A 27,861-nucleotide genomic window follows, 5' to 3' on the forward strand; every position below is an offset into this window, starting at 1 on the left:
TGTGGTAACGTATTACTTCATGTCAAATTTCATAGATAAAATATTTTAAATATTTTTGGCAAAGATAAAATACACCTCCAAAAAACTCAAAAGAATAATTCACGTTTGATGTTTCCAGACACTTATTATTACTATAGCATTAAGTGCATTTTCTCGGGCACTAGGAATTTTTCATTTCTTTACAATATTGAATTTCACAGCTGAAATCGGAACCTATTAAAAAGTCGATGGAAAAAGAATAAGGCCTGTGCCTGGAAATCAATTGGTTAAACATCAAGGCTACTTCTCATCACCTGATTAATTTTGTGTATGCTCCTCACGCATACTGTATAACTTTCACACTTATTATTACCTGTCAGGATCATATATCATATGCACCTAATGCACTTTATCTTCTACCTTTCAGGCATAAAAATCACAACAAACAAAAATTTGACCAAAATACAATCTACACACACAAAATATTATTCAAAGAATCTTTCAAACAAATGTAAATTGCAAATAACTGGGGCACATTAAAATATTTTGCACAATATTGACTTGCCTCACCAATCCACCATGGGTGGCCTATAATGACAGTTTTGTCTTGGCAACCTCAGATGTTGAATGTCACCAGTCCTGCAGGTCCCATTCGATTCCTCTTTGAAGTTGAAGGGGAACCATTTTGAGTAGAACTCCCACTTTGAGGAAGCCCAACCATTACACGGAGTGGTTCAAATCCTAACTCCGATGGAGAAATTCCCAGCTGACGGAGTTTGGCTTCGTAAGTGCAAATGAGATCATCATGTGCTTTGGTTACACGGGAAAGTTCCCATTGAAGTTCACGGTAGGAAGCATCTTTTCGCTCAAGCACATCCTGTGAGATAAAATACAAAACCAAGTTAAAAAATAACTATATTTCTAATTCATCAATCCTGGGTATGATGGGAAGAGAGAACACTCAAAGGGTATCATAAGATCCATGAAAAATGACTGAGGAGTATTGTGCAATATGTTAATGGGCTTTACTGTGTCCTCTATGATTTCAAAATGAGAAGATGAAGTGCTCAAGGAGTAAAATCAGCCCACTGCCTGCCCTTCTGTACTTGAAAAACTTAACAAGGCATAGATTGCTCTAAGTCAATCATTTTCTTTGCTGGGGAACATGAGAGTACTTACCTACCTCTACTTGAAGTGTAATACCAGCAACTGCATTAAGATCAAGGTTTGATGCTTCTATAATCTGTCGAATTAGCACCTCCTTTTTTTCCAGGGTTTCTTGGAGTGAAATCACCTTGGAATAAATGTTTATATTTCAAATTTTAATTTCTTGACACTGTGTAACAATGATTAATCATTAACAAAGTCAGAGTTAAGGAAAGGAATTCAATTATGATTAACTCAATGAATATTCATCTTTGTGTGAAAAAAAAGTGAATTCTAGGAGCAATATTTAGACCTGAGAATTGTAAAACGAGACTTGGGCAGAAGTCAACTCAGCCAATTCTTTTGAATCTACCTTCATATGTTTACTTGAAATTCAATTATTTATTTGAATGTGCTATTCCAACTATTAGAGTGCAAAAAATTACATATGGCATATTTGCACTTTCTAGAATGATCAAAGAAAAAGCTTGATTATGCAAATTATCAAATACTCCTGATGTGCAGTCCAACAATCTCAAAATGAAGAGAGTGTTGTGTCCTTATCAGGCCAAAAAAAACAGATAATACCAGACCACCCAGCCAATGACAAAAGAAAAGAAGAATGGAATATAATGGACAAAGTGAATAATAAAAGGGTAGATAGCTCAAATCCTGATCTCTATGATAAATTAGGTGCAATTGTCACTGATTATAAACTGATTTCAAACAGTATGAATGGATCTGTTTTAAGTTATGCAAAAATCCAGAAAAATATTGGGAGGCAAAAATAGTCAACTGTTTATCACAATATCATCCCAGAAACGTTCTATGTATGTATATTCCTGTGGTTATAAAGAGGTGTTAGCTTGCTCTTAGAAGATTTCTAAAAAATCTTCTCCAGGGATGGATAGAATGCCCGGAAAGTTGTTGGAATGGAAGGATTATATAATTCAACCCTTAATTTATATAATAAATCATGAGATGTGGAATTTTTCCGGACCAATTGAAAATTAGTGAGATTATTATACCAGCCTACAATTATAGTCTTAAAAACAGATATGAATAACTATAGACCAATGTCTCTTTCATCTCAATTTCCAAAACTATTTGAGTTGAATTTTCATTTAAGATTAGTAGGGTTTCTTGAAGTACCTTTAATACCTAATGGGGTTATGAAAAAGGCAGATCTACTGAGTAAGTACTTATGAATTCTTTCAGCTCCATAACCCGTTCCTTGAATAACCAGAATTAAGTTCTTGCTTTGCTCCCGGATTTTACAAGTACCTTTGATCTCATTCATTATCCCCTCATTTTTAGGCAAGCTGATAAAGAGGGCATCAGAGGCATAGCCTTGCTAAAGAGAAAGGCTTATTTATTTGGAAGATCACAGATAGTAAAACTTACACTGAAATCTGAAAATATACATCAGATTCCCATCCTATTAGCATAGAAGTTCTGCAGGGCTAAATAAAGGGACCTATTTTATTTTTGTTAATTATTAATGGCCTACCATTGAAAAACACAAATGGCCAAAGCATTAATTCCATAATATATGCTGATGATTCAAACTTAATGTTTTTTTATAAAATTTGTCAAAGGCTTCTGGTAAAAATGCAAAGGGTTTTAGACCTTGCCTATAAGACAACCACACCCAATACTACAATGAATCCTTCAACTCCAAATGCATTCTACCTCCCTTAATTTTTCAAAGTTCCGTTTCATACAAAACCAAACTCCAGATAAAAAGTTTCACTAATATTTCTTAATAACCGTACTCATCATCCCTGTCATTAATTCCCTCCTACCTATAAAAGCTACTTTGCCTTATGCAATTCTTCTCACCTCCACACTCCCACACCTATCATACTGATTTTCTAATGTCCTTCGCAATGAATGCAACACTTTATTAGACTGGATTGCTAAAGCTTAATCATCAGCGGATAACTGATTTTATGAATTCCCCGCTGACTTTCATTCTTATTTCCAGTTCTTCCCATACCTCTTTAAACATCTACTCCACAAAGGGGGGGGGGGGACATGGGTTAGTACAATGAGGTGGCTGACGGGGGAGGGGAAAAGACAATGTGTAGAAAGGAAAGTATTATCTAATCCTCTCCCCCATCAGTCACCTCATTGTACCAACTCATGCCCCTCCCAACGAGAATACATAAATGTCTGGGCCATGTATGATTTTACTGTATACCTGATGATGTCACCTATGCATCAAAAATGGTAGTATTTTAAAGTTTTTTTGTGCGAAAAAATGCCAAGTTTATTTCAGCTTGGTGACTTCAGTGTAATTAAGTGATCATGAATTTACATAAAGTAGAGCCTCAAAACATCAAATTTATGATTCAACTCTTTGTAATCCCTAATTCTGTATTTATATTCTTCCATTTCCTTCTCTCATCTATCTTCTTAATCATCTCATCTGCCATTCATGTTTACCTTATCAATGTCATTTTTACTCTTCCTATTGCTTCATTTGTGGCAATACATATCCCTTTTTCAAGGTGTTCACACAGTCTCCGTGTCCTCACTCATCAGTTTCTCCTCTGCCTCCTGGTATGTGCTTCCCACTTTTTGCCCCAGTCAATTCTTCAACATTCCATTTTGTCATCCATCTTATATGTTTTATCCTGTCAAATCTGACATTGCAAATCATTAGTACTAAATTACAATCTGAATCCACATCAACCCCCCTGGAAACTGTATGAATCAATAATGCCATTCCTAAATCTGTGCTTAGCCATACTCGTATGCATTATCCTGATAGTGCATTAAATTCACATAAATTTATCAATCGATAAATGCTTATCATTCTTCCTCCTATCTCATTGTTCAATACTATTGGAACCTCTCGCTGGCTCTCTTCCCCTCAGTAATGCAGTACTCTATAGCCAGTAATCCCTACTATCCTTCCATCTCGCCTTGCACAAACCTTAACTATATAAATGTTCTCTCTCCCTCTCCTGCTTTATTTTTTCTAATTTCCCTTTCCTCAATATAGTCCCTAATTTAAATGGCCTTTTTTTGTCTTTTTTTAATGCTGCTGGTATTAATTCCAATTCAATCATTCTATAGTAGCTATTTAAGAATGTGATTTGATGGGAAAAGTGTCAGATTCATTATTTACTTATTTGCTAATCAAGATTCATTTAATACTTAAGGTGTAATTCCATTCATTGGAAAAAATTCATAATATTCAATAAATATATATTTCCAACTCTTACCTTACTGTTCAATATCTCCGATTGCAAACCTAGTCTCTGTTGAATTTCAAGCACGCCAGAAGTGAACTTCTTGTCCAAAGTTTCATGTTCACTTTGAAGCTGTTATTGAAATAAATTACAATAAACATTAATCATATCAGTTTGAGGTTGGCATTTAAGAAAATAATACTAAAAGTCAACATTAATGGCAAATAAAATATGTAAATTGATAATACAGCTCTTTAACAATTCACAATTTTATACATTAAGGAGTGAAACTTCAGTTAAATACCAAGAAAAAAGCATTGTCATGTGACTGAAGATCGACGGGAGAAGCAGCAATTGAGTTTGAGTGCTTTGAAGCAGTGTCATAGCCAGCGTGATAGGGTTTGATGGCGGAGGTGACAGGGAGGGTTGGACAAATCAAACTTAAGTTGTGGAACCTACAAAACAAGATATTCCTGAGATTAGCCTTATACTAGAACTATACCCTCATAACAATTCCTTTCCGACAACTGTGAATCATTCATTAAACTGAAGACTATTTTATTAATAATGGTTGTATATCTGTAGAATTCCAATAGTTTACAGAATGAACCATAGTTTAAACAAAAGATTGATTCTCTCCTGAGTAACAGAGTATGTACTCCAGCCCATGTAGGCAAACCTATGAAAACTATATTTTTGTACTAGTCGGGGATCTCTGGTGGTCTGTGTATCCCCTGGGATCCCAAAAAGCTCTTGGCTTGCAGTCATATTTCCCAGGGGCTGAACCACCACAATTGACACAATATCAAATGTCAGAGGCAGAAACTTGTGACCTTTCGAGATGGCAGGTGAGTGCATTGCCCACCTAACTCGTTTGACTTCTTGATTTGGCTGATAAATTAAATTGTTTTCTGAGAAGTGTAATATTCACTTCTACAGGTTGGATTCATTCAGTTCCTCCTATTGTCTAATATAATGTCATTTGTCGTCAATTTGAGAAGTGCATGCCAAACCCCTTGGCAAAGCACTAGTTCCAAAATGATAGTCAAATTGTGTTTGAGTGTCACATAAAATCGTACACATAATATTATACATTCCGAAGAAAAAGTAATGGGAGGATGTATTAAATGATATTTGCGAGAAGAAGGACTTGTGTTGAGAGAGATCAGAGGCAATTATAGAATCAGATGGCAATTAAGAGGAGGGGAGGGTAAGTGACAGAGATATATGACCATTGAAAGGAACATGGGAGAGACCAGTGGAGTATAGGGCTGGATATGAGGACATTAGATCTTGTGGATTGGAAAGGAAATTCTGTTGCGATATTCCCAGTTCCCAAATTGTCTCACATTAAAAAATCACATTCTGCATGAAAGAGTGATGTTGAAGATATCGCAATGATCCTCATCTCTCAGACTAGGTCAAAACATCTAAACCCTCTCCTATATTAATGTAAAAAGTCAGGAGTTTTCTGCGATATCTGTGAGGCTGGACTTCGGAGGTTGGGGTAACTGTTCCCGTACCATCCATGTGCCTACATACTACAATGAAGCCATACCTCATCATTTACCATGAAATAAGCTGAAAATTCATAATTTATGTCTTGAATGGAATTTAAACTAGCTAGTAACCATGTTACCCACTGGACAAGTTGATGAAATAAGAAAACATGTATAATTTTCTCAGAAAATATTTTGCTAGCTACACATATTATTGAAATAAATATATTGCTTGTATGCAATGTGTCCAATTTCAAGTACTAGAGTTTTTCACTTATTTTCTCAAAGAAATGGGGTGTTGACCTCAAAATGATGCGCATGGTTGATGGTTTCCAGAGCTTCACAATGCCTTTCCCTTTTTTACACTTCTGTGAAATTCCTTGTTTCTCAACCCATACCCATGCAATCTTCAGGGTCATCTCAACTTAAGTCTTCTTCGTCTGATTTTCACTTTATCCACCACTCTAATCAAAAGAGTGCTTTACCCCACATTTTTTTATTTTTTCAAGATAAATCCCTGAAGAATTTTCTTCATTGCATTGAAGGATGCCTTAAAGTCTTCTCAATTTTCTGCTACAGCTGTAACTTCATCTGCAAAACAGTAAATGTTTACTTTTTCTTCATTTACATTAATTATTTTGATGCCCATTCTTATTGTTTATTTATTGTCTCTTCCATTCATGTGTATACAGAATAGTGCAGACGAGAATATGCTTTCTTGTGCGACTTCTCTATTTAGCTTTTATTTTGCAACCATTTTTTATTCGTATTGCAGTGACTTGGTTTTATTTGGGTGAATTACATTATCCTTCTGTCATAGGATTCCAGTCTAAGTTTACCATCAATAGTAGAATTTTGGTCTAGTTGAAGACGTCAAAAGTAATCTCAAATTGGAGATTAACCTACCTCCTTTTGATGTGCCTGAAGAGTAATAGTGACTTCACCAATAATCCCCTTCTGCTATGCAGGTTCTTTACAAGTGTGAAAGAAACTAGTTCCAAAATAGCAAACAAATAATTACAATTACATTGTTTCTTTCTATCCCTGACTTCAAATTTCAGGTAAGTTACTATTCCTCTTAGTCTACTCCTATGTTTGGTTGTACATTTATTAATTGCAATTGCACCAAATTTACTCTATTGAATGCCTTCTTCAAATTCATGAAAACAAATACATCTTTGTTTTACTCTATATTTATTTTGATAAGAAACCTCATTATTGCAAGGAATCAAGTGTACCCACTACTCTTTTTTAACCCAACTCATATTCTATTAATCATTTACCCATCTTTTTCATTCTTTTTTTGATTATCCTAGTACTACTTAAGCTGTATGCTGAATCAAAATTATGCCACCGTATTCCTTGCATCATATTTTCACTTATTTGTGATGGGACTCAATATTGATATAACGAAGTCTTCTGACCAAATTCATCCTTCATAAATGGCCTCGTGGTTCACATGGCTCATATCCTATGGATGGAATTCAAAAATTTTACTTTTAAAGAAAGGTTAAGGTAAAATAGTCATTTGTGGGGATCTAACGGTCAACAGGGTGGAAAGGTGCTACTTCTCTCATTCATCTAGTTCAGTAAGCATGCATACCTAAACCTAAATACCTAAAGGACAACCTTAGCAGGTTCTCTCAGAAAATATTACACTTACCTTCTGAAAACGTACTTCCAAGACTTCCTTTTCTGATCTGAGGTCTTCCAATTCTTTTTCAGCTGTTTTCAATTTAATTCTTGTGTTCTGTTAAAAATATACAATTACAATAATTCATTAGGAATTACATTAAATAAGCAATCTATTTTATGCATCAGGTTTTATTTATGTGAATTAAGCTGATTATGTCAGCACTTGGCAATAACAATTTCTCCCCCATTAAGGAAGGCATCTTCAGGTTGAAGTGGTGTTTACAGGATTTTGGCCAGTGTATATACATCTCGTCAGTCCCTTAGTGGCTCATGTATTCTGATAAATTTAATGCCGCATAAAATGAAACCTGATATTACTAGGAACCTTCACTTCTATTTTTTAAATAGCTTATATAGCTCATATACATTTACTAAATGGCTCATCGAAAAACAGGGATCATATGTGTACCTTAGCAGTTTTGGCAAGCTATAGACCTCTAGAATTTTTTGTATTCCACTGCCATTTAAAGGCAAAATACTTCATGTCAAATATTGACCATCATAAAAAGAAAATTACTCTGAAAGATTTATTAATTTGCCCTATGTTTAAGGAAGACTTTAAGTTAATCAACGGTGAGTCTTGCTTGGGCTTAGCTCTCTTATGGGAATTACACTATCTTTCATTGGCATCATTAATTCCACACTGGTGATGATGACCAGCTGAGAAAAATACTAATAATTATTCCTTTGCAAAGTTGCTTTGGAAAATATTTATATTATTATCAATATCACCCATCACCTATATATTTGTTTGTAATCATAGTTAGAAATTCATTTAAACCCTGCCATCGATAAATACCATTCTCTTACTACAGTCATGACATGGTGGCTTGTGCATGCTGGTGATCCCTAGATCACGGCCAGCAGGGGCATTGATCATTAGGTACTCTTGGTAAGATCATGCCAGAGGTTGAAAGGTACGAGCCAAGGTCCACCAAGGGTTTGTTTCTCAGTGAGGCAGCTGCAAGAGCATCTGATCCCAATAGGTGACCGTTAATGGTATAGTGTCATGCTAAAAACACTCTTGAATGGATAAAATATCCCAGTAACTCTGGCAATTGGCACAGTGGGCAGGATATCATCCCCAGCAGCAGAGGCAGCAAACCCTCTGCAGCCTTCATCTAATGAAATTATTGAACAATCAAGAAAACAGCAGTGGAAAATCAGACGGAATATGACCACAAACTATAGGACAGTGAAATGGAACAGTAGAACAATATTAACAACAGGGAAGCATTAAAAGTACATGAAAGAAATGGATAAAGAAAGTATAACTCCCAGAGGGCCCAGGCAGTGTTGAATATTTTTCAGAGGTATCTCGATCCCTACTTGAGGTGCTTTGTGGAGAGCACTTTGAGTGAGTATGCCATCCGTCGGATGGGACGTTAAGCCGCGGACCCCTTGGTGCCTTCCGTTAAGAGTAGGCTAATGCCGATGCCGGGTTTCTCTCCACCCTTCATCCTTTCCTGTCTAACCCCTAAGGCGCAAATGACCTCAGCTGTCTGTTGCCTCCACTAAATACTACTACTACTAAGTATAACTACATTGTATGGGTAAGGTGATTAGTGAGGCAGTGGGGATTACCACAAGTAAATCACATTCTGACACGGAAGTTCATCCTCACCATTCATAAATTCTTCTGCCAATCCCATGGACCAGTTTTTAAAAGGGGTGAATTACCCTTATCTTGACCATTAGCAGAGAATTCTTGTTAAATTTCTATTGTTTTTTGAGAAGTAGATAGGCAAAAATGACTGAAATAATGTTTAGAGATAAAATATATTTCTTTTGCCATTAGACATTTTGATGAAGTGAGTTAATATGAGTATTTAAAATTTTATGACAAAGGTAGAATTTGAGGGCAGCAATACCGATTTTGTAAATGTAAATGCTGGTTTTTCAATCATTATATCTATGTTCACATGCTGTTCCCTTACATTCAATGTCAGCATGAATATTTTTTTGCTTGGTTGAGGACTAAGTAATGCACCTTTGCAGATCATATGCATGGCTTAAAGGTAATTTAGGGGCTATTATCTAAAAAATAAACAGTCATGAAGGTAAGCTCCTATTCGGGTTGATAAGAGTGTGTAAATTCTGGCATTTTCACTATTTATAGTCTTGAGAAGTTATTAGAGCAAGTGAGGCCAGCAACTTGAAGAAGTAAGGAGAGCGTTTTGTAAAAATGAAATCAAGAATTTTTTTAGCTGCCTACTGCAAATAAATAAGATACAAGTATGATCTATTTGTGGTGAAAATTAATTTCATTTCCTGCTATTTTTCTGATTTCTTCAATGTCAGCATAAATATGGGGTCAACTTCTACTTGGGTAGGTGCCGAAAATAAAGTGGTTGATTAGTAATTGTTGGTCTGCTATGTTTTAACTGCTATATGGTCCTTTAATTTTGTCCTCCGCAGTATGATGGACTTAGGCAGCAGTCACACAATTGTGTTTGTTTCTCCCACTCATTCATACACATCAAGATGAGTAACCTTGACTCATTTAAGTGAAACCTGATGCCAGAGGGAAAAAGGGGATCCTGTCAACCTCTACCTGGAATGAAGCTCTGAACCTCCATCAAACTGAATCCATAAATTATTACTGTAAAGTGACTCAAAATTAAAATACTCAATAGGATTCACTAATTCTGGGAAAGTGTAACCCAAACCTCGTGCTCAAATCAGCAAGTAACCTGCAATAACTGTAAAATGTTGTGTTGTCACATAAAGAGTCCATCCCAAATATAAGGGTCACTATGCTAATTGCCTTTTTTGACTCAAATAATGTTATCACAAAGAGTTTGTGCCACAGAAGCACTGTAGCCACTGGTGCCACAGGAGCAGGAGCAATGAACAGTGAGTTTTAGGTGGAAGTCCTCAAAAGGCTGTGGGAAAGAGTGTAACATGTCAGGAAGCTGATCTTTGCCAACTGCCAACTGCAATGTGACAACATGCCATCCCACACCACCTTCTTCGCGACCGAGTACCTGGTCCAGCACAAGGTGGAAATGCTGCCTCAGCTGCCCTACAGCCATGATGTGAGACTACCGGACTTCTTTTTTCTCAAGAATTAATGTTGAACAAGAAAGAAGGCAAAAGAGGCCGTGATGAGGTGCCTGAATAAGGTTTCCATTGATGCCTTCCAGGAAGTATACCACGACTGGCTGATGCTCTGGCCTCAGAGTGTGAATGCAAAAGGGTGCTACTTAAAAGAATTTTAGTAATTTTTACTTTCAACGACAAAATATTTTTTCCCTGGATTAATTCTACTTATTTTTGGGGAAGATCATGTATTATTACATAATTTGTGCTTTGTTTTACTGGTAGCCACCAGGTGAAGCTAACCAATCTATGTGCTTTCTTTGATAATATAGACAGTATAATCTCAATGACTTTGAAAAATGCGGTTTTTGACCTCAGGGTTAATTCGAATGGCAGGCAGGTTGACAAGCTAGCTTACACACTAGCTCTTCAATATTGTCAGAATAGAGTGACATAATTTTTTTTACTATTCAATCACATAAAAATGAGAGATATTTTAATGAGATTAAAAATTACAAATATGGAAATCAGAAAACAAATAGCTGTCCACAGATAGTAGCATTTGTATCATCATGCATGGTATATTATCAGACCAGTCATGCACTGTGAAACATTTGAAGTGAATACTCACAGAAAGACATATCTTGTCTTTCTCATAATTTTGTAAGTTGCGTTTCAGCTCAGTCACTTCTTTCTTTGCAATATTAAGAGGCTCAATGAGAGACTTATTCTCAGCCTGAACATCTCGAACATTCCTTTCCATCCTTTCACCTTGCTGCTTTTGATTTTCTAATTCTTCCTGAAAGTTATAAAAATATTATTACTCCACTTCAATAAGAAATAAGAACTTGGGCCAAGATGAAAGTAAATTTAAAAATATATATCACTACTAGGGATGTAGTGGCCCAGTGAATAGAGTAATGAACTACTGACCAGAGGGCCCAGGTTTAATCGCAAGTGATGCCTCTTGGCCCCTGCAGCTTCACCCAGGCTCTATGATTTTTTGGGTATCAGATCTTCCTGGGAAACCAGAGGCAAGACGGGGAAACTACCAACCCTGATGCATGAATTTCTCCTGCCATTAGGCTAAGCAGTTAGTGAGTGCTACCCACAACTATCAAAATCAACCTTTGGGTTGATGCATGTGGTGGTATATCATTACTGCTATAATTTTCCTTCAAAAAAATGTATTACTCAACATCACAACACTATGTGACTATTACAGCCCATCACTTCACTGCAGTAGATTATCTATCTACTTCAAGCAAATTTTATCTGAATATTTGAGCAATATATATTAACTTTTGTATATTTCAGCGGTGAACAGGTGTAAAAATGGTTTTGATGGCAAAAAAAGTGACTAAGTATCAAACACACATACAGTGTGCCCAATTATAAACGAAAAAGAAAATATTACATTTTTCTGAATATTTTTTGTTTTCCCTATTTTAAGAATGCTATACAATACCAGCAGGCCAATTCCAAACTCACCAAACATAAAGATGGAGATTAAAATGAGAGTGCTTCAGTTACCATATGTTCTGTTACCATGTTGTGGAGATCCAAAACTGTGAATGTGACCAGCATAAATTCCCATTTCCCTGAATTCTATCCAAAATCTTGCATCTGTGAGGAATCTGTTACCTTTCTCTCCCAAAATAGACACTCAGTATGATGGCATACCCAATTGTTTTTTATCTCAAAAATGGCAAAAATCACAATCATTCCCCAGTACACCTGGATTACTATATTTCAAACTTTTCAGTTTAAGCTTAAGCTTTTCTTCTCCATCACAAGATTTTTTGGTTAACTCTGGAGCCTTTCTTCTCCATCGCAAGACTTGGCTCTCATTATCTAACCCTCAAAGAGGTGATAAGTAACTGAAAAGTACACCATTCAAACAACTACAAGGACATAGGACTTCACTGTGAAAGAGGTCAATGCTAGCAGAGAAACTGTGTAGAAGGTGAGAAATTGATGAAACAGCAACATGAGTGAGGTACATTTCCTACTTTTCAAATATAATAATTACTGCAACTCTGAAAAACAATGTGATTGTGCATTTGAATCTCTAATGACTTATTCCCATCAATATAGTAGCCAGGCTGAATTTCAATGACTTGGAATTCTCTTGTTTGTACAGAAGTCATCCCTCTGTGGTAAGTGTGCATCAAGATTTTTATTTGGATGAACATAAAATTTTTAAACAAGTTTTATTTATGATTTACTCCAGAATATGTATGCTACAGGCAAATGACTTCACTAATATGCTTATCCATTTAAAGTCAGCAATTCTGTTAGTCATTAGGGGCACAAGGTAGAAATAGTTGTAGCATTGGTATTTCTGGCATCACTGATGACTGGCTTTGGAGAAAATCATTCCACCAGAACAATTTTTATGAGTGCACTCAGACTAAAGCCTATGTATGAACCCATGCTCCTCTAATTGGCTTTTGGCATAACTGTCTGATTACAGGGAAGGAGTCACACACATCAACCATTATAAAAGGCCAAATGGGTAGGTTTGCTTCTTTTTTGAAACAATGAAACAGAAGTTTAGTTAAGCCATGTAGAACAGAAACAGATTTTTGAAAAAACTGAAATTTGAAAATGCCTGAGCTCCAAGTAGCCCACCAAGTTGCCAATAAAGGTAACTTGGTGATATCTGAGGTAAAGAAAAGTAACCAATTTGACTGTGAATGACCAAATCTGGCAACCCTGAGGGGAACTTCACCATTTTATACTTATCTGTTCCCTCAACTATTTAACAAAAAAAGTACAAAACATGGATGAAGTTCCTCAACGACACATGAAAAATTTTTCTGTAGAGAACCAAAACCTCACAAATGAGGGAAACAAAAATGGAATTCATTACTCGCTAATAAGTAACATTGTACATACTTGGCAACAAACCACTGAAGGTGACATCACAAAAGAACAAAGGAATGGGTTCTGGTTTGTCTTAATAAACAATTAAAGAAGACATTGGATTCAAAGAGGTGGGGCTGAAGTTGCAAGGGAGTAAGCATGATGACAATCATGATGTAGACCGATCAAACAAGGTAATGTTCAGACATCTGCCTATTCACAGGCACTTAGGCCTAGATCCTCCCAAGGGGGACAATCAGAATTAATCGTTCCATGCCTATGCTGGTAGCAAAGATAACAAAAAACAAGGCATTACAATTGGAAGGGAAAGAGAAAAATAGTTATATTAGAAATAATGATAGTTATGGGTAAGTGACATATTGAAAAAATTACCATATTTCCCAGCCCTTAGGATGCAATATGATTTTTCAGGTTAAAATTTACAAATAATTCTTGGATTAGACCGAGAAGTATTTTAATGTTAACACTATGATGAAAAGTAAATAGAATTGTTGCATACAAAAATTAGCAACCATATAAGCATTTATTCATTGAATCATCACTACTGATAAAATCATACACAGTTATTTTTTCCGTAGAATTGTATCACCTTTCTTTGTATTCAAGATGTAGTTTTTGTACTATTGTAGTTCTGGTATGCGTGTAGAGACCATTCATACAATTGAATACTTAACATTATGACATTATCCAAGAAAAATTGGTAATACAGGTAGACATGCCTATGGCTAGTTTTCTCGCTTCAATTAAAATCATAACTCTTGAAACAGTAACCCCATTGTTCCTATGATGTATTATAAGTTCTTAAAATGCCCCTCAAGCTCCGACCATTAGGAGAATATGAGAGTTAACTTTTTTATTCGTATCGGCATTCACAAAATAAATTTACTCTCTCCTTCATTCTCATATCATCCTCTCCATCGAAAGTAGGCTAAAATGCCTTTTAGCTGCCCTGTTTCTGCTCTCTGAATAATAATTCACGACTTCAAGTTTAAATGCAATACCCAATGAAAATTTTCTCTCTTTTGTTATCATGTGGTTATTCTATTTTTAACTTTTTTGCAACACTTAATTTCTGTGTGTAAAAGTGTGTCTTAATTTCTGTGTGTGTCCCTTTCTATTTACACGAAATAGAAAGGGACTTATGATTTTATTGGGAATTTTTAGGAAGTACTGTCAAGGGATTATTAAAGCTCTATTGCTTACTACCGGCTCAAAACAGGGCTATTATCAAAATTTGTAATAAAGATAACCATTTTCTATGCCTTATGAGAGGAAAAATGCTTAATATAGCACTTTTCCCAGTGAATCGGCTTGTGACTTGTAGGACAAGTTCATACACTTATACTTTCGGCTCATAAGGCTGGTTTTAGTGCACATTTTAGAGTAAAAAAGTGCATCTTATGGGTCAGGTAATATTGTACATTTTGAATGTTGCATGGGAAAGGAAATGTCTTTTCTGAGCTGAAAAACAATGTTGAAATACTTGTGAATCAACATTTTGAAAATAGAGAAAAATACCACCCATATTCACAATTATTTCTTCAATAGGAGAGAATTTTTTTTAGTTTATGATAAGAACTCACCTTAAGGCTCCCTATTAGAGAGAGGTTGTTGAGAGTTATATCATTATAGTAATTTTTGGCATCAGTAAATGCCTGCTCATGATTCTGAATGAGTGTTTCAATTTGCTTATTTTTTCGCTCTTCAACTTCTGTCAACTCCATACGGTGGGTGAGTGACAACTCCTCTCTTAAAGTAAGTAGATCCTTCTCAGCTTTTGTTTCAATTTCCTTCACCTCTCTAAGGAATTTTTCCTGCATCTCTGCTATCTCTTCACTGTGTTTCTATAAATTTAAACTTAATTAGTACATGAAAATCATCAAAATGGGATTTTTAATTCAAACAGAAGAAAATATTATTTATATCACAGCTAACATGAGAATAGAATCTTCATTTAGTATCCATATTAAAGTCTACTTATCCCAATTCTGTGATAATTTATGAAAGACTAATACATTGAAACATCACGAATGATTGATTTACTAACCAAACGCAATGAATGCAACTGCTCCTGATGATCTACTTCTCTCTCTTCATATGACTCTTTTATTTTCTGAATATCTTTCACTAATTCTGCCTCCTCTTCCTGGTGGGCTACTTGAGCAATTTTGAGAGCTACCATGTTCTCTACCTAAAAAAGTCACAAGAATGAAAAAAATAAGAATTAGAAATATGAAAGTAGGTACAAGATCACAGAATAAATTATGATTAATGAACTGACAGAAAATAAAATCCTCATAAGAATTTTAAACTTATTTCATAATTGAAAAATAAGTCTAAATAAGAAGGACTTATATCAAGTTGCATTTTGACCAAAGCATAGCCTATTATTATTATTTAAAGGATAAAAATAGATCTTTAGTAAAACATTTAATTGTTTTGACAGCATTACCTCCATTTACTTTTCACTAAAAATTAAAATATGCACACTGAAAGTTATATTATTTATTCAAACAAGTCATAAATATATATATCTATCATGGAATCCCAATTTTTCCAAAAGCAAATAAATTAGGTAAAACACTGTATGATGAAAATATTTTTTGATCAAATATGCATTGATAAAGCAGCTCAATTCACTTTGAATTATAAAAAAGGAAGCTATAATAATGTAGTCATAAGTTTCGAGATAGTTTATGAATAATATCTAGTCCCATGTTTTAATTTAACATCAGAACCTGGGCCAGAGGAATTGCAACACTTTCATTAACACTGTAATTTACATAAGGCTCAGAATTATATTCTCTCTGCACTAAACCCTTTCATGGCTATCTGACTCATCATTAGGCAAGGAGTTATTACTAACCTTAACTTCAGTTAAATTATTCTGCTGCTCATATTGAAGATGTTTAATTGTCTGTCTCAGAAAATTCAACCTTGATTGATGAGTCTCCTCCTCTATTTCCATGTCTCGATCTTTATTTCTAGAAAATTTGGAAGTAGAAAGCAGAATTAGGAACCAAATAACAAAAGAGACATATTTAACAATATATGAAGAAAGTCTCAAAAAAATTAAGCTTACGTGAACAAGAACAGTAAAGTACTGTTCTTGTTCTTGTACATGATTTGCTATTATTATTGCTATTTTATTGTTTAAGGTAGTTTTGGATGAACACAGATTAAGCAAAGGCAGAACAATAATTTCTTTGCCTCTCCTAATAAACCACAACCTGCAATCTGACACTAGAGTAAACCCTTCTTCAATTTCTCACACTTTTTCCCTCTTTCCATTCTGTCTAGCATGCCTATCCTTTTCCTACCCCTTCCTTGCTTGCCTAACATTCTCCCCTCTATCACTGTCTTCAACATCCCATTGCCAATCAAAATGCCAAGCCTTCAATTCACCTTCCATGTCTCTTTTATATCTCTACCAATAATCCCCTCTCCTCTGCTACCATCTCTTCCTCGTTTACTGTCTTTTCTGTCCATTTTACCTTTACCTTCCTTTTCGACATCCACATTTCAAAAGTCTCCAATTTATGCTTATCATCTTGCTTCAATAACGATTCTTCCATGGCAAGCAAAACAATGTACTATATGAAACTTTACACTAATCTTTTCTTAACATCCTTACCCAATGCCCATGTCATCTTTCCCTTCTCCTTATGAAAGCTGCTTTGCCTAATGCAAAACTTCTCCCTGTGTCCCTTTAACTTTGACCATCTTGCTCCGGAAAACTATTCAGATTGGTAAATTCTCCACCTATTCTAGGTGCCCTGCAATTTTAATGCTTCACTTAGCCTTTCTCCGACACAAAAACCTCATTAACTATATTTTGTTTACATTTATTCCTATCCTATGCCTGTAACCTAGATACCTATCCATACCATATCCATCAGATTTACTAATGTGCTCAGCGATTTTTGTAACCCCTTGGCTGAATGGCTAACTAAAGCTTGCTCATCGGCAAACTCAACTGATTTTACGAATTCTCCACCAACCTTCATTCTTACCTCCAATTTTCACACGTCTCTTTTACCATTTCCCCACATATATATTGAAAATTAAAGATAATAATGGACAATCGTGTCTTACCACTCTTCCTAACACTGCATAACAACTCTCCAATGCCTCTCACACCTGTGCAGTCTGAGATCGCTGATGTTGAGGGTAATTCTGTTATCCCTTGAATCTACTCCCATTAACTGCAACGCATTCATCAATTCTACCCAGTTTACTCTACCAAATGCCTTCTCAAAATCAATGAAACAAATGTTTCTGATATTCCTTACTATAAGTAATCTCACTATTGATATGGTAGCACTCTCCCCTTCCTGAACCCAAACTGATCATCCCCTAAGTAATCGTTTACCATCATTAACCACAGTAACACATTTCCTGCAAATGAGATCAAAATTATTATTCTGTAGCACTCACATATGCCTACCTTTCCCTTTTTTGGGATGGGAACTAACACGGATCTAACAAAATCTTCCAAATAAATACCCATGAATTAGCTGATAAAAACTCTTCCGAAACCAATTAGTTGTTCCACAGGAATTTTATTAATCCCCACAGTCCTACTACTGGATTACGATTCCCTAAATTTCCATCCTCTTCTATGTTACATTCTCTTTCTTTTTCTTACCTTGCTGACCTAATCTCTTTATCATATGCTTCCTCTACATATTCTCTCCACCTCTCATGAATCCTTCCTGGTCAAATTAATAATCTTCCTGAGGTATCTTTAATAGTATCTCTCCTATCTGTAACCCATGGTTTCCTTTTCCTATATACTGTTGCTACAGTTTTGTTTGCAGCTTTCGATATCCCTCTTTTGATATGTTTCCATCTTTATTCTAGTGTACCCATCCCATGTCCTCACTCATAATTTTCTCTACTGCCTCCAGGGAGTCCTTCCTTTTCATCCTGGTTAATGCTTGTGCAAATCGATAATTAAGGTCAGAAGATTCAGATGGAATGGAGGCTTTTGAGATCTGGGTGTAGAGAAGGATGGAAAGAAAAATTAATAAAGATATACCAGAAATGGTATGAGAGGATAGAGCATTGCTAGGAGATTTCAAAGGAGACAGGTAATTTGGCTGTAGGGATATTGAGTAGCAATGTCAAATGTTATTAGACAGTGATAGAGAGGAGAATAGAAGGTAAATGAGTGGAGAAAGGAAAATATTGAATATTCTGACTAGAATGAAAGGTGGTAGGAAGTATGTGGAATTCAAAAATGGTTTAATGCAATGTGATGGGTTAGGGGAGTGATGCAATTCTCTTCTGTAATTTCTAATTTCTCTTTCGTAATTTCTAATTTCTGAGTCCACTTTGGCAAAAGGGAAACTGCCTTAGGCCTCAATGAAAGTGCAAACACTAATGAAAGCTAATGAGCAAAAAGAGGCCCATGAATATCTTAAAAAATATCTGCTTTTATATTAGAAAAAATTATAAAGGGTACATTTGTGCTTTAATATGTACATTTTATCCTAATATTCCTTTGTGGTAACAAATTAAAAAAATATACATATCTAATAATCATCATTAAAGTTATTGTTACCAAAAAGTAAACAGTAGCACAAAATTAGGGCCATATTTGACACTGTACTAGAACAACTCTCATCACACTGACGTAGGTTTTAAGGTCTTCATTAGAATTTTCGTCTTGCTTTTACCCTTGGTGTGGTTTGTTCTTGAAAATATCTGTTCATGCACATAGTTAAACATTAGTAATTAATTTAGCAATGCGTTTGAAGTTGTAGGGCCACATTCATGGCCATCCTAGGGGGCAGTTTGGACACTCCAAATTTAGGGTACTTCATTCATGTTGGGGGAAGGGCCATAAGTGTAGTGATACTTAGTTCTTGGGTCCATCAAAAACCTACTTCAACATATACACAACTATTTAACTACTTTATTATAGTTCCTGCCTCTTATTTTAGTGCTTGAATGCAACAGTTTTAGCACGCTATTCTGCCAGTTTAGGGTAATTGTTATTTTGATATTGTCGGCTTTCAAAGGTAAATAGCAAGAATGGAATAATAAAAATTTTACTCTAGAGTACAAAAATTGATACCTTGTATAAACAAAAAGGGATCTGTATGATATTCATTTTCAGATGATGATATTGTCATTTTCAACTGAAAAATCAATCTGAAAATCTTTAGAGTTTTTCAACTGAATTAACTACCTGTACGCATATGCATTTGATTATACTACTATACTATACCAATTTAAAAACTAACATAATTTATAACTGCTGAATAAATTGTATGATGCTCTGAAAAAGAAATGGCACGGTATGATCACTAAAAGCCATCTTCTTGCCGACAATGCATTTGCTCACTCATCTCAAGGTGAGGCTGAGGAATCAAAGCCCATTTAGACTTTGAAATTTTGCCACATCAACCCTATTCTCCTGACCTAGCCCCAAGCGAGTTTCTCTTATTCCCAGATTTCAATAAATCACAACAGGGCCAGAGATTTGACGACACAAATGATGCCTTTCAAGAGGTGGAACAATAGTTTTTGATGCATTGCGTGCTGAGTTTTACAACAACAGCCAATAAAAGGTCAAGAAAAACTGGGAGAAATGGATAATGACAATGGAGAGAAGTCCTAAGAACAACAAAAGTTTCTATCTTGATTATTATTTGGTAATAATTAAAGCTTTACAACATGCTCTTATAGACATTCAAAATCACATCTAATTTTAATGTAAATTTGTTTTACTTTTTAAGAGGCTGTCAAAGAGGGAACATTAATAATTTTATCCATACTACAAGAAAAGACTTTATTTATAAGATTTAATTATATGGTACAACTCGTTTCACCGACTTGCGGCATCATCAGGTACGTGATGATGTTGTACCTGATGATGCTGCAAGTCGGTGAAACGCGTTGTACCGTATGATAAAATCTGTGGAAAAGTAAAAGTTTTTCCTTTCAGTATGGATATTAAATACTTCCACGAAGTGAAGTCTAAAACAATAGAATATATTAATAATTTTATTTTGCCACCTTAATGGTAACTTGGTTCCTTACATGCAGTTTACCAATATCCAAAGTCAACTGTACAAAGTTTGAAATATATTTTTGTACTTTTAAAGGGAAACTTTTCCTGGGCATTTTGTAGTTTCAGGATTCCCAAAAGAGTACAGATTTACTTTCAATTCATTTAAAGAATTAAATTACAATTATTTAATTAGCTGTTAACATTATTATTTTGAGGGGCCTGTCCTCTATAACCATTGCTTTTTATTTTAAATAAGTTAGGTACCTAATCCATGATTTTTCTTATTTGAATTTCGAATTTTTGCCTCCATGATTTAAGATTCTTAACCATTCAACATTTTCATTGGTCTCCATGCTCACTCTGTACAAATATAACCTTATACTTTGAAAGTAAATAAAAATTATTCAATATTAGTTGAACCACACTCTTCAATTAGACAAATTATGCCAATTACTGAAAGTTACTCAAAGCTAACTAAACAGTGTTACTTCGTAACAATATAAATTAACAATGAAAAAGTAATTTAGAAAGCCAAAAAATATTTTTGTGAGAAATTTACACAAGAATTCAAATGAGAATTTGCTGGATTTTCCAAATAAAGTTACAATTAATAGGAGCTATTATATAGAAAATTTTCTGGCATTATATCATGCATTGGAATTGGATGAATTTGTTCATCAACTCCTGGGGTTTAGCAGCATCAAAAAATTATGCATACCGAAGTTCGGCCTTTGTCTCATCCAGCTCCTTTCGAGTTATGTCCCAGAAAGATTTCAGCTTATCCCTTTCAATCTGGAAGAAGTTTCGCTCTTCTCGTTCCCTTTCTAACTCCTCCCTCAAGCGATGGCAATGGGCCTCAAGCTGCTCACGGTTCATTTCGGAAGTGTCAACCCCATCTACTACACCTCCAGTACCACCTCCACCTGCCTTCTTCTTCCCTCCACCTGCACCCTTTGCTTTCTTTGGAGGCTGTAATCAAAATATAAAAATAGTACGAGGGTCATCCGGAAAGTAGTACCCGTTCGTGCCGCATGAAGTGCTGACGACGCGAGTAGCCGCTGGACGAGGTCAGATAGCTTCAGTGGCTTGTTGCGTGCAAGTTGCGTGACGCTAGCATTGCCTGTGTTGTTTCTGTGATTGTTTACAATGTTTAAAAAAATTGAGAACGCCGCCAGTTGTGAAGTGAGGGCAGTGATTAAATTCCTCAATGCAAGAAACGTTCGCCCATGTGATATTCATCGCCAATTAAAGGAGGTGTATGGAGACAATGTAATGGACGAGTCGTCTGTTCGGTGGTGGTGTCGCAACTTCAACATGGGGAGGGGGAACACACACGACGATGAGCGTTCGGGGAGACCGTCTGTCATTACAGACCAACTGGTGAGCTCAGTTGACGAATTCGTGAGGAACGATCGGCGCGTCACAATTGATGACATCTGTGAGCATTTTCCCAATGTTTCTCGAACAATTGTTCATGAAATTGTTAAACACCATCTGCATTATGCAAAAATTTGTGCAAGATGGGTCCCTCGCGTATCTCAATGAGCTGGCGGCGAAGGACTATGCAGCAGGAATACAGAAACTTGTCACACGTTATGACAAATGCCTTAATTTGCTTGGAGATTATGTTGAGAAGTAGTTTAAAGTATCCTCTTTCAAATAAAATTTTTTATGTTTGTTAATATTTACTTTTGTGTCTTTATTTCACGAACGGGTACTACTTTCCGGATGACCCTCGTATGAAGTAAACACAAAAAATAAATTGCTAAATTTAAAATAAAATATCACAATCTCATCATATCAATAAATCATCATTTTTTTAAGTCCATATCCAGATGACAATAATGCATACTTCAGTACTGTATTTAAAGCCATTTTCTTGAAAAGTTAGGTATGTAGCATTATTTTTGAATATGTATTAGGAAATTATGAGCTAGCCCAGTAATAGAACTAGTTTAAGGTAGTATACCAAGGCTTTTGTGTTCAGAGAAGCATTTTCCATACAATATTTACTACAGTATATTCCAATTGGTATAAGGCATGCATCTGGCATACCACAAAGGTGGGTGGTAAGGTCCCACTTATTCCTAATATACATTAAAGGGCACTCACTGGTTGTGCATTCTGGATTCTTTTGGGTTTTTGAGACATCTCGCGATAAAATTTTAAGAATACCTGTTAAGTATGTAATAAATCCCCATTATTGAATCTAATTCCATAAGGATGAATTCGTAAACAAACATTCATGAAAATGACAAATTTATGGAGTTGTTGAATGCAAGTCACAATTTTATGATAAAGACTTCTCATTGCATCGTTCACTTTCTCTTTTTGTGAGCTTACATAAATGAAAAATGCGTGTATTACAGCGGTCATATATTTCCTCTTATGGTTCATATTATTATAATTCCTGTCATTACATATAATTCATTGAAAAATCAAGGTTTAAAAGGCAATTCAACTCTCTAATGAATTATTTTGAATATCAGTTTAATTTAACACAGTTTACACATTTAATATTGTTTAATAGTATGCAAGTGATAAATTTAATGCTTGTGGTATGGGGAACCAGCACAGGGATAATTATGATTGGAATTTTCATTGGTTTATTATTTTAACATTGCATATTTGATCAGAGAAAAATACAAGACATTTCTAGTAGAATAGACTAACAAACAACAAGTTAATTACATCTTCTACATGTTTGACACTTCAAAAGCCAACATTAATTATTTTCTTTCTTAAGTGAATAATAAATTACTAGTCATCTCCTTTAGAATATTAACTGAGATACACATTCTTCCCCATCTTTAGACATACAAATCAAAAAGAACGCTAGAAAACCCCCAAAAGGGTGAGGCAGAATGGAGTCCTTGATTTTATGGATGAATTGTAAAAAACCAACTAAGATGATTAAAAAAAAGTTTTCATTTCTGAAAACTACATCCAATACCATTTTATTTTCATCAGGTTTTGAAAATTATTTAATCCAGGTGATGACCTTGGTGAGCAATACACATGTTGAGTTGTTCAAAAAAGTTTTTGAAAACTCTTCTCAGCATATTTTTCATTATTCCTTATTTTATTTGAAATTTTCAGAAAAATGACACATTCTGGTAACTACATATATTCCTTCAGATTTGTTTACCATTCATTTAATGTATTCCACATATCTGGATGGTCCCAAGTGATTATTATCTTTTATGTATCATCAAAATTTTATTTTTGTACCTTCCATTATTTTGTTCTTGATAACTCCTGCTGTCTTCATGCTGTCTAATAAGTTTCTCTTCCTTCCTCTACCCAACCTTCTCCATTCTAACATGACCTTCAACATTTTAATACACAATAACATTGCCTTTCAATACACATTCCCAACACCCATTTTACCAGGCTTTTTCAGATTCATACCAACAATTTCCTCTCTTTGCCCACCCCATTTCGCCAGCCGCGGTGGCTGCGGGGTAACGTCCTCGCCTACCAACCCCGAGGACATGGGTTAGATTCTCACCTAGGTGGATTTCCCTCTATCTAGGGCTTGGTTGTATGCAATTGTCTTCAATGTAATGTCAGTAATGTAGAGTTAGGTGGAAGAAGGGACTATTAGTCTCAACCTCACCCAATTAAGTCGATAAATGAATAAAATAAGTAAATAAATTTTAAACTTCAATATTTGCATTCCTCCCTGTCCAATTTATCTTCTCTGTTCTTTGCCACACACATTCTAAAGCCTCCAACATCCCCCTATCCTCTAGTTACGATAACAATTTTCACATCCATTAAGCACTATGCTCTATATAAAAGTCTTTGCTAATCTTTCACTCAAAATATCTTCACTCACATGTCATCAGTTCTTTTATTCTGGTAAATGCTTCTTTTGCTGATGCAACCTTCTAACAATCTTCCCATTACTACAATCATCTCCTTTAAGGCTCGGACCATATACAGTAATTAAGTTGCTGTACTTGGCTTATTCCTTCTTAATTCAGTGTTTAACTTAGCTTTTCAACTTCTTGAGGGACTCATTAATTTCATTTTCTTCACCTTCATCCCATGCTTTCTGGATTGTTTCTGAGAAGCACTCGATAAGAACTGCAACCCATTGGCTGTCTAACTAACTATTGATTAATCATCTGCTTACCTATCTGACTTAAATATTTCATTATTTAAACCCTTCCCATGCCAACCTTAACATTCCCTGAATGTACATCTTGAAAAATACTCCCATACGCAGGCAACCGTGCTTCACTCCCCAATCTAATGTTACTGATCCCCATTCTTACTTTTCCAAACTTAACTAAGCCATCTGATTCGAATACAAGTTTCAAATAATTTGCCCATAGCTCTAGGCTACTACCATATACTGCGGCAAATGCAAATACCAAAGTCCACTCTATGTGTTTGAATGAATTCTAAAAATCCACAAAGTACAAAATGACATGCGTCCCAGTTATATTCAATGTTCCTCACCTACTCCATAGTTAGCACCCTTCTCTCTAGTTTCCTATTCACCACTACAGCCACTCTCTTTCACCATTTTAAACACAAATTGTCAGTTTTTCACTTCTAAATTAACTGGCTCCTCCTCATCAGTCTAATAAAAATCTTTTGTAAAGAGCTATGTTACACTGAAAATATTGCAATTTATCTCAGCTACAAAGGTTAAATGATGCAATCCCTAGATAACACACATTTAAGAACCTAATAGCCTCTTCAGGTTTCTTTCACAACCTCCCATTATTTCAAAGAAGGTACATTTCATACAGAATTTTAAGTGCTTTCTCATGGTCAAATTCCAGCAACTTCATCATCAATAAGTAAGTTTTACCCCTTGTGTAGTACTTCCCTTCCCTTCTCCCAGTAGACTCTTAAACCATAAACACAGTGATCAACCCGAAGGTTGGTTTGGTAAGTGATGGTAGAGTTCACCCACTACTAAGCCCAATGACACTGAAATTAACACATCACGGTAATGGGGCCAGTTCCTTTCCCTGCGCTGGTTATGGTTTCCCAGGAAGATCTGGTACCCAAAAAATCACACAGCTTGGGTAGAACTGAGAATGTCCACAGAGACTTAACCGCAAACCGAACCCGGACCCTCCAGTTAGTAGTCCAATGCTCTACCCCTGGACTACTGCACTTCCTCCCGCCTAATACTTTTTCTAGATAGAAATGGCTATGGTCTATTCCATATAAAAGTCTTAATAACTTCAGCACAGATCAGAAAAATAAATTCTTTATTCATTAAATAAATTAAAGATTCATTCTGTTCAGCACAGATGTTGTCTAGATTTATAATAGATGTAGTATATCTAGATGTAATTCCTTCCGTACTAGCATAACTGGCATAATAACACCATCTGGCACACATCCACATGCTGATTCACATGGTATAATGTAGATGTACATATATGGAGTCAAAAATTGTATTCTTTTGAGCTCAGGTGTTTACATGGCACATAACAAAAATCCTGCTTTCAATCTTGGATTTTGATTTATTAAAGAGATGTGAATGTTAAGGGAATGCAGATATATTGAACTCTCTGACTTTCCTCCCTCATAATTTCCCCTACATCCAGCTGATATTTCGTCCTTGTTGATCCGGTAAATGCTTCAACATTCCATTTCCTTATTCATTTCCCCTATTTTATATTTTTGAATCAGACACCACATTTCATAATAACTAAATTGTAACCTGGGCCCACATCTGCTCTCAGAAAACTTTGTGAATTGATCACAATGATCTTCAACCTGGCCCTCACCAAACTATAGTCTAACTGATATCTTCCTGATTCCCTAGGCATTTCCCATGTATACATTGGAATACATACAATATGTGCACATGGGAAATGATATCCAGAGAATAAACATCCATGTATACCTATGCCATACATGTCAAAGCCAAGGGTTCACTATGATTAACCCATCTCCTACCGAACTCTATTGCTTTCACCCCACTGCCATTTCTTGTTCCTAAACCATAGTTCCCAATTCAAAAGAAACTGCGGGAGATGCCGCAACAGTAACTTTTAACGGAGTCATCCGCTAATGTGCTTTCAGTGCAACAATTTCAGAGTGTAAAAATCATTCGCCTTGACTGGGATTCGAACCCAGATCCCTCAATATCCGGTCGAGTGCTTTAGCCACTTCAAATAGCTATTTTATTTAATAATATAATTTAAGTTCAGAGTTTAAGAGGACGCCTCGGTAGCTTAAGTGGCGAAAGCAGTCGACCGGATATTGAGGGATCTGGGTTCGAATCCCAGTCAAGGCGAATGATTTTTACACTCTGAAATTGTTGCATTCATAGTTCCCAACCTCACTACTCTGTCTTCTCTCACCTACAGTCATATTCCGATTCCCCATCAATGTCAGATGCTTCCCTCTACCTTCTTATTTAATATCATAACCACCCCTATGCAGTATGTTGCTCTATAAATATCACTCCAGTTATCCCCACTATCCTTACTTCTCAACTCACCAATAATCACACACAAGTTGAGAGAATTTTATTCAGGTTAAATGTCTTCGATGCCAAAATACAAAAATAATTGGAGCAAATTTAATGCGTCCCCTTATTTTTCACTATTTCAATGCTAATACAAAAGGTCAACAGAAAATCGTTATCCCCGTTAGTTCATAGAAATGTTTGAAATCACTCGTTCACGCCAACCATGACCCCTTACTTCTTGGAAAAAATGCTAACTGAAATTACGAGAAGTGAAGCCACGAGCAGATGTGCCTCATTTTAGCAGTCAAAAGTAATTGGAAAAACTAGTATTTAGAACTAGAACTCATGGTATACTTACCATTTTTCTGGGTGAATGGCTGGTTGGGGCAAGTAGATTTCAATATTTCAACGTTCGTCGCTATGACAACGCCAGTAAATGAACCACAAAAATACTAACATATATAATCATTGAAAAAGGTTGATTTATATTCAAAATATTTAACTTACAAATATTATTACAATTGGAAAATTTAAGTTACGTACTTAACTAAATCTACCGCCAATTTCAACACGACTGTAATCCACTACTCTGATTATGAAAATACCTTGCTTTTGCGTTCGCATTAATAAAATTATACATGAAAAATTTTTAGCGGATGGACCTTTCTTAATAATCGCAGAAACAATTTTCGTAGTTATGATTTAACCTTAACTTGACCAACTTTCTAGTCTTGATCACGCGATTACGTTGCTGGTCCATAAAATTTCAAAAGGTGGCGCGAAGGTCGGCATTAGCAAAAGAGTATAAATTATTCATTCACATGGACATTCGTTTACCTTAAATTTAAGGATTAAAATAACGTGACTGCAATTTTGCACGCACTGAGACATTGTCAACATTGATGCTTCGATTGCGCCGTCATAAATATTTGTTACGGC

At 35.5% G+C, this 27,861-nt stretch overlaps 1 protein-coding gene across 2 annotated transcripts; it reads right to left on the reverse strand.

Moving 5' to 3' along the window:
* Positions 1 to 84: 84 nt before the first annotated feature.
* On the reverse strand, positions 85 to 27,376 carry Gas8 (Growth arrest specific protein 8). 2 transcript variants are annotated; one of them, XM_071592735.1, is made up of 10 exons: positions 27,281 to 27,376; positions 21,190 to 21,440; positions 16,317 to 16,434; positions 15,498 to 15,641; positions 15,034 to 15,294; positions 11,193 to 11,360; positions 7,488 to 7,574; positions 4,359 to 4,457; positions 1,163 to 1,273; positions 85 to 856 (listed from the first exon to the last, which is right to left on the reverse strand). In XM_071592735.1, exons 1-10 carry the CDS (start codon positions 27,281 to 27,283, stop codon positions 596 to 598), a joined length of 1,503 nt encoding a protein of 500 aa, XP_071448836.1. In that variant the 5' UTR covers positions 27,284 to 27,376; the 3' UTR covers positions 85 to 595. The 2 variants fall into 2 exon arrangements, with proteins under 2 accessions (XP_071448836.1, XP_071448837.1); XM_071592736.1 differs by having other exon boundaries at positions 756 to 856; positions 1,159 to 1,273.
* Positions 27,377 to 27,861: the final 485 nt, after the last annotated feature.

The sequence above is a fragment of the Hetaerina americana genome, unplaced genomic scaffold, assembly GCF_022747635.1.
Source record: "Hetaerina americana unplaced genomic scaffold, ioHetAmer1.1.p SCAF_5, whole genome shotgun sequence".
In the NCBI taxonomy this organism is placed as follows: Eukaryota; Metazoa; Arthropoda; class Insecta; order Odonata; family Calopterygidae; genus Hetaerina; species Hetaerina americana.

Bases quoted from the DNA above. Each gene is read 5' to 3' on its own strand.
- Gas8 (XM_071592735.1), bottom strand. The intron at 16,435-21,189 runs GTATGCATAATT...CAAATTTTCTAG, and splicing joins GAGACAAAGGCCGAACTTCG to AAATAAAGATCGAGACATGG. The intron at 857-1,162 runs GTAGGTAAGTAC...TTTATCTCACAG, and splicing joins GTATTACACTTCAAGTAGAG to GATGTGCTTGAGCGAAAAGA.